This window comes from Herpailurus yagouaroundi, unplaced genomic scaffold (assembly GCF_014898765.1).
Source record: "Herpailurus yagouaroundi ecotype Mexico unplaced genomic scaffold, PumYag 139, whole genome shotgun sequence".
Classification (NCBI taxonomy): domain Eukaryota; kingdom Metazoa; phylum Chordata; class Mammalia; order Carnivora; family Felidae; genus Herpailurus; species Herpailurus yagouaroundi.
The window spans coordinates 57,767,082-57,781,518 of record NW_024412394.1 but is presented as its reverse complement, the minus strand read 5'-3'; the positions used below and the strand labels follow the sequence as shown (position 1 = coordinate 57,781,518).

The following is a 14,437-nucleotide window of genomic DNA, read 5'->3' as shown; positions in this document are numbered from 1 at the left end:
ACACTTTTACCTTTGACCCTCCCTTCACTTCTTTCTTTTTCTGTAAACGCTCCGCTCTTTATCTCATTCTTTAACTTGTCTAGGCATTCAATAGAATCTAGAACAGAGTTCTATAAACCGATTGAAAAAAAAAATCAACAAAGACAAATCACAGAAACCAGTGACAAAACGATAATTTCTCTCCCCCAGAAACACAGCACTACTCAAGCTGCTTCCATAGTAAGGCAAAGGAAAGGCGGATGTATGCAGCTTAGAGATGCACAGGCACAGGTACCAAAGCACTCCCATGCCATCCCCCCCTACCCCCCATTGTTGCTGTTGCATCTCTTTATTAGTTGGCTTTGGAGAAATAAGAAGATAGAAGGATGAGTGCCTTTATGAAAGCCATTTCATCAGAACGTGTTGCCAACCAGTGTGTGGCTTTCACTGGTATGAGCAGGAGGGGAAGGAGAGTGCTTTTGTTGCCGCCATCTGAAATATAAAGGAGGTAACTTCATGGGAACTGAGAATGTCTACAAGTGCCAAGCACAATGTTATTTGTGGCCATTCCCTCTATCTGACCTTCACACGACTCTCCCACATGATCCGTTCTCCCCCATCGTACACCATCAATTTGAAAAGTGACATATTTTGAGGAAACACAGGAGCTTTTTCAGGACGGCCGCGTTCTGCATTATTGTCTTTGGGGAAAAGAAAGGGTTTGTCACTGTGGCTAGCCAACATCTTAGGGATGGCTGCCCCACAAATGTCTCCCAGTGGCAGTGATGGAGTTTTTTACGTTAGCGTGTAATACATTCCCCAAACCGGCAATGAAAGTGCCCGAGTAGCTTTCTAATCTGAACGGCAAGCATGGGTCAAAACCATGGCGTGTCCGTTTAACACGTGATGGTTTCCAGTCAGTAGCCCCTGTGGCTAAGAACAAAAAACGCCTTCTCAAGGTCCACTAAAATGCCCTGCAGAGGGCAGATGCTGCTTGTTTTCTGCCTACAATGGAGGAGGATATTGACCCAGAACTCAAATCTATATCCAGCTTAAACATTTTACCCATCAGCATGTCTGCAGTCACAAAACACTTCTTCTTTCTGTCACTTCTCGTTCAGACTATTGATAAGATCATTTGGCTGAATCTGTTTGGGACCTGTGTAATATTGACTAGGAGTTAGAAAAGATGATCAGATGTAATAAGCCCAGAAACTACCTTTCAAAATGGACATTTATGCTTAAACCAGTGTTTCAAGGAGCACTCCAAATGTATCAGCAAACTTGTAAACTAACCCAACACTGCTTGGATTTTCCACTAACCTTAAAACTGATTTTGGTAAGTATAATGCTCCATAGGAGACTATCTGAAACAATCTGTTATTAGCATCACAGCCTGAGTCTCTCCCATACATTCTTCTCTCTTTTTTTCTCTCTCTGTTTTAGAGCCTGTTTGCTTGCCTGAAGAGAAATAGATACTATTGTATAAACCATTGCAAAATCCATTCCCCCCCCCCCTTAAACCTAACAGGAATAATATTTAGGTCCTACCTCTAATCACTCGGTAAACACACATCTTGCATATTGTCAGAGTTACTCTTTGTTGGAAGATATTTGTTAATTATTAAAAAGAATAATACCCTTAACTAAGCTTTGCTCTTTTAGATCCCAAATTATGTGAGGACAAGTGGGTAAAGATTAAAATCCACCTAGTTGATTGATGCTCTCCAAAAAAGCACAATCAGTAGGTAAAGGTAACCTGGAAAGAAGATGTAGGGATATCTGCATATATTTAAAGGGGACAAACATCTCTCTGTTGGACACTGAAATGGCAAACGAATCAGAACTCAAACCCAATGACCATTTCAATTTAGTGCTATGGGCACAGTGACTGAAAGGTCTGGGACTGATAGTTTTTTCCAAAGAAAAGTGAAGTAGAATGAGAACAGTAGTCTCTCTTGAAAACAAACAAACAAAAAAGCTCTGAAAGTTATAAACATGAAACCTGGCAGTATACGCATAAAATTTATTCCAAAACTTTATGAAGTATAAAGGAAGGGAAGTATTTTACACACAACTCAACTCAGTCAGTATAAGGTCTAGGGTTTCCCCCCCCTTAAAACTTGGCACTATCTTTAAAAATAAAATAAAGATATTTCAATAATTAGAACAAACTATGAAGGTATTGTGCATTTCTGTTTTATGTAGATAATAAAATATTACTTTAACATAAATATATAAGGATCTCTGCGTTTTTATTTTCCCCACAAGCACAACCAAATGTACCAAAACAAAGTATTTTTAAAGAGACTGAACAAAAAAATTACATCCCATATAGATTTTGCTCATCTACTCATTTAAAGCTACAGAAAAACAGTTTCCAGAACCTTTTTGCTTTAAAAGAAATAAATATACATTGAGGCAGGCCACTTAAAAATGATATGAAAATATTTCCCTGGGTAGCATTAAAAAAAAAAAAAGAAAAATAGACAAAGAAACATTTAAACTATTTCTGCATTTCAAAAGACAGATATTAAACATATATACATAGTGGTAAGGTTCAGTGGTAACTTTCTTCCTAGTAAACCCAAGAGAGTTAGAGGAGCTATAGACAAGTCCCCTGAACTCCAGCGTCTGACCTTACCCACTTGGTAATAAGAATCTGAAAATTCATTTCCTCCCTTAACCATTGGCTATTTGCCCTGCTCTGGATTGCTTCACTAGAGGCCAGTCCCCACACCTCAGGAACAAGCAGTGTGATACAGCCCGAAGCAGCAGCTCTGTGTCCATCTCCTCGTGACATTCGTTGGGGGAAATGAAATACAGGCAAATAAATATGCCCATTCTAAGTCATCATTTATCTTGCAAAAACATTGAAAATGAAACAATCACAGGTGTTTGAAAAGACAATATAAAGCATATTTCCTAAAACCTTAACTACTGAGTGCAATGCTAATCTGATGCTGAACCATAATTTCATGGTATTGAGAATTTAATTTTTTAAATAAAGATTTGCCTAATACTTAACCAGAAAAAAAAAAAAGCCCCAAACTTTTAAGATTAATAAAAAGTGTTTTCCCTTTTAGCGCCCTTTTGTGCTGATTATTTTTTTTTAATATTTTAACTGGTCACAGTTTAATGGTATTTATTTTCAATAGTTAGAAGTTTTTTCACCTACACTTCCCAGTAGAGTCTTTTGTTATGGGAGTTAACCATTTTCCATCAAGATAAGGTAAAAGCGCACTTAAAACTATTAACAAAGGGAGAAAAGGAAGGATAGAAAATAGCATTTTTCCCCCAGTTCATTTGGCTTCCTTAGTGAAAGAAGGGGGGAAAGCTGTCTAGGTTAAACTGGTATTTTCTGTGATAAATTATAGGAGAAGAAGGTGTGGGACCTTAAATTTGATTTGATAAACAAATGAGCTAGTGAAGACAAAACCAGCCTAGAGTGGAGATATCCTCTGTATGCATATGGGTATTTGTGCAGTAAAAAGAAGTCTCTGCATACACCATTAAGTTCCCAGATTATTTTCTTTATGTTAAAAAAAAAAAAAGCTATTAGAGGAACAAAGTTTAACTGCTGCTCTCAGCACAAATAATTCCTCATAATTAAGTTATTAAAACTGAAGGCAGAGAACTATACAGGGGTTTCTGAAGATATATATTTCCCTAGTTCTCTTCAAAGTGCCACTTTCTGTTGGACGACTCTGGAAATACATTTATAACCTCCACATTTCCTCTGAGCTCTTTCACAATGGGCCCGCCTGATAAAATGAAGCAATCAGTCACTCACTATCGATTTTTTCTTTTTCTCCCCTCCACAACCTCCCCCAGAAACACTGCCTGAAAATGAAGTTTACTTTGTGGCTGGTCACAAAAAAACCAATGCTTGACTCATTTTTGTATTCCAAACTGGACTCTTGCCTTGGATAAAGCGGGTAGACCATGCACGTTTCCTGAAAGCAGAGAATTATTTATTTTGTATGAAGCCAATCGTTTTTGCTTTGGTAAAAGAAGCAACTACATGTTACACCAATGTTGGGGGGAGCCTGAAGGGTAACCAAAGTTCACAAACAGGAAGAAGAACAAGGGGCAACACAAGAACGTTAGAAATGGAGAGTAGCCAAGAGCTGGCTTCAACTCTCCCTGCTGAATAAAACAACAAAACAAAACAAAACAAAACAAAACCCGGCAATTTCAAAATTAACCGTGGGAGAAAGAAAAATACGTTCAATGAATTTGTTGGTGTAAACTTCAATTTTCTTGCAGTGCAAATTTATGCGGTTAAATTTTGACTACATCAAAGAACATGTGTATTTTTTCCTCCTTCCTGATGAGGATCCACATTAAATCAACACAGCAGAGCATGTGCCAACTCCGAGCATCAGGAAGCTGTTTTGTGTTTATCACGGTTTGGTGGATTTTTTTTTTCTTTTTGGTAATTTATTTAGTTTTGCCAGGTATTTAACTCAGTGCTTGCCATCTCTCCTTCTCTCTCTCTCTCTCTCTCTCTCTCTCTCTCTCTCTCTATTACACACTCTCTCCTCACTCTCTCTATGAGACACTCCACTCCATTGCCTGGGTACTAGCCTGTAAAGGTCAAAACACATCATTACACCTGCTACCGTTTAAAGGATAGTCCAGTGCCTTAGTTGCTTTCCTTATTAATTTTTTTTTCTTTTTAAGGGACGGGGAAATAATAATTAAAATAAAAAGAACAATCAGAAGTTAGAGAGGGAACAAGGGGGCCGGGAAAGGGCCGTGGACCGTAGGGGAGGGGGAGCCCCGCGCTCTGCCCCTCCCCCCGCTCGAGTTCACTGGACGGGCGTCTGCACCCCGTGGTGTGGTGGCGTGTCCCTACTCCCCCCGTACACATCCTCGGCGCCCGGCAGAGTCCCTCCGGGAGGGGTCATCCTTTTCTCTTTCTGTCTCCTGTTACAAAACCAAACTCTCACCACCTCCTTCTCCAGCTGTAAGCTGTCCGCGAGGGAGGTGATCTCCTGGGCCGAGGGCTTGGGGCATTTGAGGAAATGGCTCTCCAGAGCCCCCTTGACGCTCACCTCGATGGAGGTCCGCTTTTTCCTCTTGCGCCCCTGCGCTGCGATCTTGTCTATGCTCGTGGGGCTGCCCGAGGACGAGTCCGCCTCCTCCAACCACTTGTTCAACAAAGGCTTCAGCTTGCACATGTTCTTGAAGCTCAGCTGCAGGGCCTCAAACCTGCAGATGGTGGTCTGCGAGAACACGTTGCCGTACAGGGTGCCCAGCGCCAGCCCCACGTCCGCTTGGGTAAATCCCAGTTTGATCCGGCGCTGCTTGAACTGCTTGGCGAACTGCTCCAGGTCATCCGAGGTCGGCGTGTCCTCGTCCGAGTGCGGGTCGTGGTGCGCGCCGGGGTGGCCCGGCGGGCCCTGCGGGGGCGGCGGCGGCGGCGGCTGCTGATGCGGGTGCGAGTGCGGGTGAGGGTGGTGGTCGGCGTGGTGCGGCTCGTCGTGCGCGTCCCGCAGGCCGTGGTGGTGCAGCCCCGCCGGCTGCCCGCCGGCGCCCAGCATGCCGTTCACCGTGAAGCTGGGCTGCGAGTAGAGCAAACCGCCGTTGGACGCTCCCATGGAGGGCGGGAGGTGCGCTGCAGCCGCGGCGCTCCGCCATGCCCCGGGCCCCGGGTGGTGGTTGGCGGCGTGGTGCACCAGATGCGGCGGCCGCTGCTGTTGCTGCTGCTGTTGTTGTTGCTGCTGCTGCTGTTGCTGCTGCTGTTGCTGCTGCTGGTGCTGCTGCTGCAGGGCGCCTGGCCCGTGCAGCTCGTCGCCGCGGCCGCCCTGCTGTACCACCACCGAAGGCTTGATGTCCGGCTGGCCCAGGGGGCTGGTGGACCATGGGGAGCCGTCGCCGCCGCCCCCGCCGCCGCCCCCGCCCCCGCCGCCGCCGCCACCGCCCCCGCCGCCGCCGCCGTGGGACAGCGCGGTGATCCACTGGTGAGCGTGGCTGAGCGGGTGCCCGTTGCTCTGCAGCGCGCCGTAGTCGCCCTGCACCAGGCTCTGAGCCTCGCGGTAGCCCCCCGCGCCCTGCTGCATGCCGCCCGGCGGCTCGGCGTGCACGATGGAGGCGCTGGAGGTGAGCAGGCTGTAGTGGTTAGACGCTGCGGTCGCCATGACTCTCGGAGCCGGACTGAGCGCTCCGGTTAAAGGAGCCGCGCATTTGACAGTTACTTTTTTGCCTCGGGCTCCTCTGCTCGCTCGCTCTCTTTCTCTCTCCTCTCTCTCTCCCCCAGCGGGCAGCTCCGACGCCCGCTCCGACGCCTTCTGTTGCTGCTCCTGCTATTACTGCTGCTGCCGCCGCCGCCTCCCGCCCGCCCTCGCTCTCTTTCTCCTCCTCTCCCTCCTTCTTGCTCTCGCTCACTCTCTGACTAGCTCCGCGCTCCCCCCTCTCCCTGCTCTCTCCAGCTCTCTCCCGCTCTCTTGGCAGCGCCAGCTCGCAGCGGCACGCGCCTGGGCCCCGCCCCCTCCGCCCCCTCCCATTGGCTCCGCGCCCTTTGATTTACGTGGATACCGCTAGCAACCTCCCAGGCCGGCGCCACTGATTGGCGTAGAGCTGCCCCCTCCTCCTCCCCCCCGGGCGCCGAGTCCTCTCAGCCCTCCTCCAGTCCCCCCTCTCCACCCAATTCAGATTCTCTTAGTTCTCACCACCCCAGCTCTCCAACCCCGGGGCTCCTCCGCCCCTCTTGGATGGGCCCCGCCCCCCATCTGTCTCCCTAGCAGACGCGCGCTGCGCGCGGTGGGGGGGGGGGGTGTTGGTCTACCTTCTCTTCCTGTTAGGGCTGGGGTTGGGGGTGAAGAAGGAGAGAGAAAAAGAAAAGCTGAGTCGCAGGAGCCAGGGGTAGTCCCGTTTTTATTCACCTTGGGACACACACACACACACACACACACACACACACACACACCAGCGTTTCTTAAACCAAGAGTCAGAAGCCAGACTTGTCCCCCTGTTGAAGTCTCCTTTACCCCCACGGATAGAATTTCAATGTCCACGTGCTTTTTGCTTCAGGATGTGCGGACACTTTTGCCCCCAAATAAAGGTCCTTTCCCTCCCTTCCAACCCGCCGCTAGCACAGGCTCCCTTCCTTTTAGGTTCCAGGCCCAGTTGTCTCCCAGCCCCTGGGCGAGAGGACCCCATGAGAGGCAGGCGTAGCCTGCGCTCATCCACTAGTGAGAAACTCCTGTAAAGGCGCGGAACTGCCTGCTCTGACAGCGCAGCGGCCTGGACCGAAAACAAAACAAAACTCATAAAGTCTGTCAGATTAACTAACACACTGGGGCGCGCGCAGTTTTTGGCTTAGAAAAACCAGGAGTCTGGGCAGGAAGACCTTTGCCCTGTGTGAGGCCACAGAAGCGCTGGCAAGGGGTGCTCAGCCTACGGGTGCGGTGGCGGCACCCAGGGCCGCTCCGGGAAGCCGAGACGCGGAGCTGCGTGCGCGCTTGCCTGTGCGGCTGGCTCTTCTCGATACAACTTTTCCGTTAGCTGCTTCCAAAGGGAGGAACGGTGTGTGAAGGAAAATGGGCTGATGCTAGGGGAATCTTCCTAATTAGTAACTTCTACGGACGCCAGCGGGTGGGGCTGGTCTAACTCAGCTCTCGGGCGCTCGCTGGCTAAGCTCCAGCTTAGCCTTCAGCCGTGAACTCCAGAGCAAGACTGCGGGAGAGTACACCGCGGCGCCGCTCTACTGGGCGCGAGCGCGTCGGTTGGTCAGTTCCCTAGCCACCGGGAGCAGGTGCCTGCCGCGGGCTTAGGAGCCTGCGAGCCTGGTGGGAGAGACTCAGGCGCGGACCCTGCCTGCAGCAGCGGGACCACCACGCAGGGCCAAGTGAAGGGCGCGGATACTGCCAAGAGAATCAAAAGTTGCTGCCGGGAAAGAAAAAAAGACCCCAGGGAAAGTGACTTTCGTCCCCACCTCTCACCCTTGGCCCTGTGCGTTGTAGCGCCGGCGCTGCCGGGGGTGGTGGATTTGTAAAGGAAGCCAAAACAACGCTCAAGGGGAGCACTTTGGGGCCTCCGAGCATCTTAATCTAGACAGCAAAGTGGAGCGGTCCAGAGAATTCATCATGACTAACGAGGAACGAGCTCTTTGGGGAGTGGCTGAGTTGTTTATAAATCACCACGTTGAGCACCCGCCCGGGCAAGGCGCTTTGGCTGAGAATTTCCACGTGCCCTGTGTTTATGAGCGTGTGTGTGGGAGAGAGAAATGGTTAGGGGAGGGGCGAACCCACAGGCCGCCAACAGGACGGACCTGCTTCCCCCCACGCGCGCACCCGCGCGGCAAGGCGAGGACACACACGGAGTGGCGCTCAGTCCCAGCGCAAGCGCGGAGCCACTGCAGCCGCGCGCCTGGGGGCTGCTAGGAATCCCGTAACTTTGCCCGGTTAGGAAAAAATGAAAAAGTCCTAGCCTCGGAGCGCGCAGACTCGGCGGCTGGCGCTGGAGGCTCCTCGACAGGGAGCGAAGGGGCTGGGCGGCGGGCAGGACCGCCTCCTCACGACAGCGGCCCGGAGTTCCCGGCGCTGGGCGCGCGGCTTTCCTGGGGCTTTGGGAGCGCACGGGCGGCGTGCCAGCAGCGTCCCATTCAGGCGGGCCTCAGCCCTCTGCACCCCCCCCCCCCTCCGCCTCCCAGCTCGGAGAACTCAGAGATCCCCAGATGGAGGAATCCAGCCGCCGGGAAGGGCAGTGTCCGAATACTCAGCAGCTCACCCCCCCCCCCTTCGCCCTTTCAGGGCAGGTGTCTGCTTTTCTCTGGATTTGATTTCACATTTCTCAAGGGACAAGGCCCTCTGCAGCCCGTGGGGTGATACACTGGAGAGAAGACAGGGTTTCCAGACACATCTCTGAGAAAGCCGAGGCGGCCGGGCTCGGAGTCAGTTTAAAGGTCTCTCCACCTGCCTCTTCTTCTGCCGCCTCCCCTCAACCCCAGGCTTTGGGCGCTCGGTTGCGGAGTGGGGGCAAGAATATGCTGCACGTGTACATCAAAACTTCCTGTCTGTAAAGGGACTTCACTGGGACTCTGATATCCATCCCACGTAGAGGTCCCGGGTCTCTACTCCACTCCGCCCCCACCCGTCCGCCCGCCCGCATTTTGCTGGCCGACATTGGAGCCAGAACGTTCTCAACAGGGCAAGCGGGGTAGTTCTCCCGGATTAATACACCCAATAAATCCCCGGGAGTACACAAAGCAATGCCCAACCCCTGGGCCTCAGCCTCCGCACCCCACCCCCAACCTCGGAGCCGGGCCAATCGCCGGGCGGGCAGGGCTGGGCGCGCACCAGGGCTCTGTGTCCCACCTCCCCCCCGCGCTTCCCCCGCCTCCCTGCTTGTCGCCGGAGGCCCGGCTGGCGCGAACGCCGGGTCCAGAGTAGCCTCGGCTTCCTGTCTGTCTCCCGGCGCGACTCTTCCCTGGGGCTCCGGGAACCCAGACTCTCCGGGGTTTTAGCTCCAGATGGGGGCTTCTTCATCTTCCCTCCCCCCGCCACCCCCACCCCCACCGTCGTGGGGGTGGCTTTTTTTTTTTTTTTTTTTTTTTGCGGCTGACCCGGCCAGGGCAGAGTCTGCAGGTCTGCCTTTCTCCAACCCGCATAAAAGCGCGTTGAAGGTGTCTCGGGGAGACACCTCCAGGTTTTGATTCAGCTCATTCCCTTTCACTGTTCAAAGCAGCTGTTCAAATACTGAGGCTGCTTACGTTGACGTGGAGAGGATTTCAAACAACCCTAAAATGCTTTGAACTGACAAGGTGTCTTGATATCTCCCTCACTCCAGCACAGCTCTCTGAGATCACTCGCTAGGACAATGGCTGAGCAGGCTGTTCGAGCGGGCCTCGCTGCCTGGGGGCGGCTGCAGGGTCCCCTGGGCCCTTTCAGCGAGAACAGACTTGAGGCACCCTAAGAAGAGATGCAGGCAGCGGCGCTAGCCTGGGCCCTTCCCTTAGGTCCCAGGAAGGGCTGTACTCTGTGGGTATCCTGACCTGGACTGGTTTGAAGAAATAGTGCGGACTCCCTCTTGCCCGGGTGCTCTGCGTGGAGAGGAAACAGCTCAACGTATCCGAACGTAACCGAAAAGACCCCTATTTATCTCCACCCTGTCACACTCCTCAAAAGAGTGAGCTGGGCCTGGCCCCTTAACCCATGGCCCCCAAAGTCTTCACTTGAATAACAGTAATGGTATCAGTCCATGCTCTCTAACTTGAACTCTAATTTATTAACTCATTCATCTACTAAACACACTCACACTATAGGTAAAACAAAAACAAAAACAAAAACAAAAACATTTATTTATTTCTCTGTACCAGGACTTGGCAGAGAAAACACCCATAACCATCCCCACACACTGTGCTGAAAAGGCACAGTTATTAAAATAGAGATGGTATTCATTTGATAGATCTTAATTTATTTCTTATTTAGGTAGTCTCGTGATAATAAAAATCAGGAAACAGGGAAATTTCTTAGGAGGTGGCAACTGGCTTAAACTTGGATAAAATTGCCTGTTGGTGTCTCCTTTTAAATGTATCCTCCTTGGAGGAGGGTTGTTTGAATCTCTTCTTTTCCCACTCCTCCCTCCCTCCCCCCTCCTTTCCCCCTTCCTTCCCTCTTTCCTCCTCCCGTGTCCCAGCCCTTCATTCCTGTGCTTTCTGCTCTCCTGCTGGCCCCCCAGATGACGTTTCATTTGAGAGCTCCCCCACATTCGAATGGAACTTCTTCGCTAAGGGCCTACAGAATGTCAAAACTGAGGCTCCCACCTCAGAGCTACAGCTTTAAACAGCCAATCCACACAAAGAGGCAGCTGGCTGCTTTAATGAAAACCTCCTGAAAGCTTCAAGGACTGCAGTCTTGGGGATGCATTCATAAAGAGCATGGAAAATGCATTTCCAAGTTGCCAGTCCTTACGAGAGACACAATAAACATTTAGCTTCTTAAAAAAAAAAACAACAGAAATTAATATCTTTAATTATGTAGCAGCACACTGTCTCCACAATTTAAAAAATCTCATATTTATATGAATTACTGCCTATACATGTATTTTACAAGTTTCTAAATGTGCATCTGGCTCTATGTCATGAATGGTCTTGAAGAAGGAAAAGTTTTCTGAAAGTGGAAACTCCCATTCTTCATATGCTTGGCAACTCTATGTTTGTCCACACCTCATATACAGATGATTCTTCGCTACTGTGTACACCAGTGAGATATAATGTTCTAAGTTCTAAGTTCAGTATTTGAAATGAAATTATTTGAATTCATGGATATTAATCTCTTCCCCCTTTACTCCCAGTTCTGAATCTTGTCATTAAAAATGATCCCCCCTTTGTAGTCCGCAAGTGAATATTTTATAGACAGGCACGGTTTGAAGACTTCTAAAACCACATCACCCAGGCAGTCTAGCTGTTTCAGGGATTACTTTGAGTAATTTATCAAAGGAAGACTGCTAAATTTTGAGTGGTGAATATGAGGCCTTACAGGGGAGAAAGCATAAAGGACACATTCCATCAGTGCGCGAGATAAATTCTATTTGGAGTTAATACAGCTTGTTTATATTGAAATATCAGGAACAGAGAACAGGAGGTGATTGGTGGCTCCTAGTTCCTTTCCTGGAATTTTGCTTTTAAAGGACTAATGACTTCCTAGCAATGGAGCCTGAGGGTGCCCACCTCCACCCCCTCCACCCCCCCCCCTCCGGCCCTCCTCTCCCCCCCCCCCCCCCCCCGTGCCTTAAAGCAGGTGGATAGCTGACTACCAGGAGGGAATGACAACTCTGATAAATTAAAGGGATTTCCCACAAACCTCCTTAGCTCTAAAGCATTTAAAAATAAAGCTCTTGCCGCAGTCCGTTCCCTTTCTTATGCTCTGGAATAATTTGAGAAGCGAAAGGCAAGGGGTGAGAGCACGGACACACACCTGCGCAGAGGCGCAGTGAAAGGGCGTCCTTAGCAATTGCACTGGTGCGGCGTCCAACAGCTAGGGCTGGGTTTCGATCGCTGGGGGAAACAAGACTGCATTTGGTTGAGGCTGGACTTCGGTTTTCTTATTCTGGCTGCACAGATCAGGAATGTAAATCCCTTCTAAATTGTACGAATGCACTTAACAATCGTGTTGTTAGTGTCCGGGGGACCGCATTCAGCGGGGGAGGGATGATGCGCGGGAGCGAAGTTTTTCTTAAGGGCAGTTAATCACAGCGGTATTAGCTGTGGGCCAAGACTTCCTCCTGGCTTTCTGAGTTTTTAGATCTGTCATTCTAGGCACTTTTGGACTTAATAAAGTTAGGGATGACTATTTTTTTAAAGGGAGGTTTTCAGAACGTGGGTCCCGGTGATGTAAAGGGTGGCATTGTCCGGAAAACGACGCAGAAAGCGAAGGTCTAGGCAGGTTAGAGCATTGAGAACAGTTCACTCCTCTTGTCTTTCCTTCGAGTTTTCGATGGTAATCTGGGGCAGCCGGGTCCCAGCATTAAATGCAAAATAGGAAAACAGGACACGGCCGAGTCACAGGCCTGATCATATTAACGCCCTAGGTCAGAGGGAGAGAATAATGAATAGGCGCGGAGCTCGGTTCGTGGAAGGGAACCTAATTAACCTTGGGAGAGTGAAAGAAAGTCAGAGATCATGCCTAGGATCGTGGTTTAGGATGCTTATATTTACGTGAATGTGAATGTGTGCGGATGGGGGGGGGGCGGGAGGGAGGGAGTAGTCTGCTTTGTGCATTATACTAATAATTGTTTTCTTAACCCTGAAAGAAAGCTGGAGTTTGTGCTACTCAGGACCATCTAACCACCCACACAATCCCGCGGAGAACTCCGCTGTGGGAGCTCCCGAGCTCTGCCAGGAGGTTCTGTGTCCCGGCCTCGGCCTGCGTGGGGGATCAGCAGGGGTAGGGAGAAGGGGCTGCGCCGGCGTCCCAGCGCCCTGGCCTGACCTCGGGAGGGACTGCTAGGGAACAGAGCAGGATGGGGGTGGGGGCGTTCCCTGCCACTGAGCCACTGAGCTCCTAGGCAGGTCCTGGCTGCGATCCGGTGGAGGAAGACGAGGGCGAGAAGCGGGAGGCCGGGCCATTGTCCAGGGAGGGCGCATTTTTGTCCGGATGCTGCTGGTTGCTATAGCGAGGAGGGAAATCCAAACAGAAGGGCTCAGTTCGCCTTCTTCGGGCCTGGGAGCAGCGTTCTCTCCTCTCAGCCAAAATAAAAGTGCCGCCCGGGGCCTGGCACCCCTTCCCGGGAGAGCTGACCGTGGGCTTGAGGAGAGAGGCCCGAAGGATCCGGGCACCTAGCAAGGGGAGGGGGTATCCAGCCCCGCAGGGAACAGCCAAGCAGGTTACTGCTGGAGCGGACGGAATGCACCAGCCACAACTCATTCTCTCTCTCTCTCTCTCTCTCTCTCTCTTTCTCTCTCTCTTTCTCTCTCTCTCTCTCTCTCTCTCCTCACTCCCACCCGAGGTGACGTCTTTTATTTAGGAAAAACCTTACAACCTCAAACTCTTGTGACATTACCAGTGGGTGAAACTCCCTCTTCACCAGGGCTGATGGCAGCTTTTCGGTGTTGGAAGCGCCGTCGGAGGAGAGCGACCCGCGCGCTGCGCGACGCTGTGCCGGGAAGGAGCGACAATACCAGCGGCAGAAAGACCTGTTTGTTATAAGTTTAAAAATCACTCAAAGGGAAATTTCACTAGAAATGAGGGGTGGATGAAAATTTCTCACATTTAGAAGAGACTCTTATTTTGCAGTAGTGTGTGTCTGTTTTAATGTCTTGCTATTCAACTTTAGAAACTGTGTGTGGTGGAGAGGTTACAATAAAGGCTCTTTACGGCTTATAATTTCTCCCAACAGTATAGCTCAGAATAGCTAGGGGAAGACAGCAATATTTAGTTAATTGTGAGCTGTTATCTTTAAAAAAATTTGAGTTTTTTAATAAAAATATTAGTTTACTCTAGGTCAGGTAAAAAGTTAGGAGGTTATTTGTGGGGACAAGTTATCCACACCAGATGGGACAAGATAGTAGGGACTTAAAAAAATTAATTCTCTTACTCTCCTGTGACTTTCAAATTCTCTCTCCTCCCTCCCTCTTTTCTCCCTCTTTTTTTTCTATTTTCTCTGTTTGTCTCTTGCCTAGACACTGCCCAAAAAACTAGAGAGAAAACTTTTATTTGACCAAAGGAAGCCACTTGAAAGACTTAGTCAAAAACATTTTTCTCCCTCCTCCATTTAAAATATATCCTTTCCTTCCCAGTGACAAGTCCCTTAAAACACACACACACACACACACACACACACACACGCACACACGCACACACTTCACACAACTTTGTAAGAAGTTTCTTAATTCATAATAACATTCACATTTTTAAAAATGCTTGAAAGAAATCATGTTAATGAAGAGAACATTTGCAGTAATTTGGTGATAATTATCAGAATCGCCACATATTCGCAGAGGCTTGAACAA

The 14,437-nt window shown here is 49.8% G+C and overlaps 1 protein-coding gene across 1 annotated transcript; it reads right to left on the bottom strand.

Moving 5' to 3' along the window:
- Window positions 1-777: 777 nt before the first annotated feature.
- POU3F2 (POU class 3 homeobox 2) lies at window positions 778-6,638 on the bottom strand. The gene has a single exon (XM_040474224.1). It carries the CDS (start codon window positions 6,123-6,125, stop codon window positions 4,794-4,796), a length of 1,332 nt encoding a protein of 443 aa, XP_040330158.1. The 5' UTR covers window positions 6,126-6,638; the 3' UTR covers window positions 778-4,793.
- Between the last annotated feature and the right edge of the window lie 7,799 nt (window positions 6,639-14,437).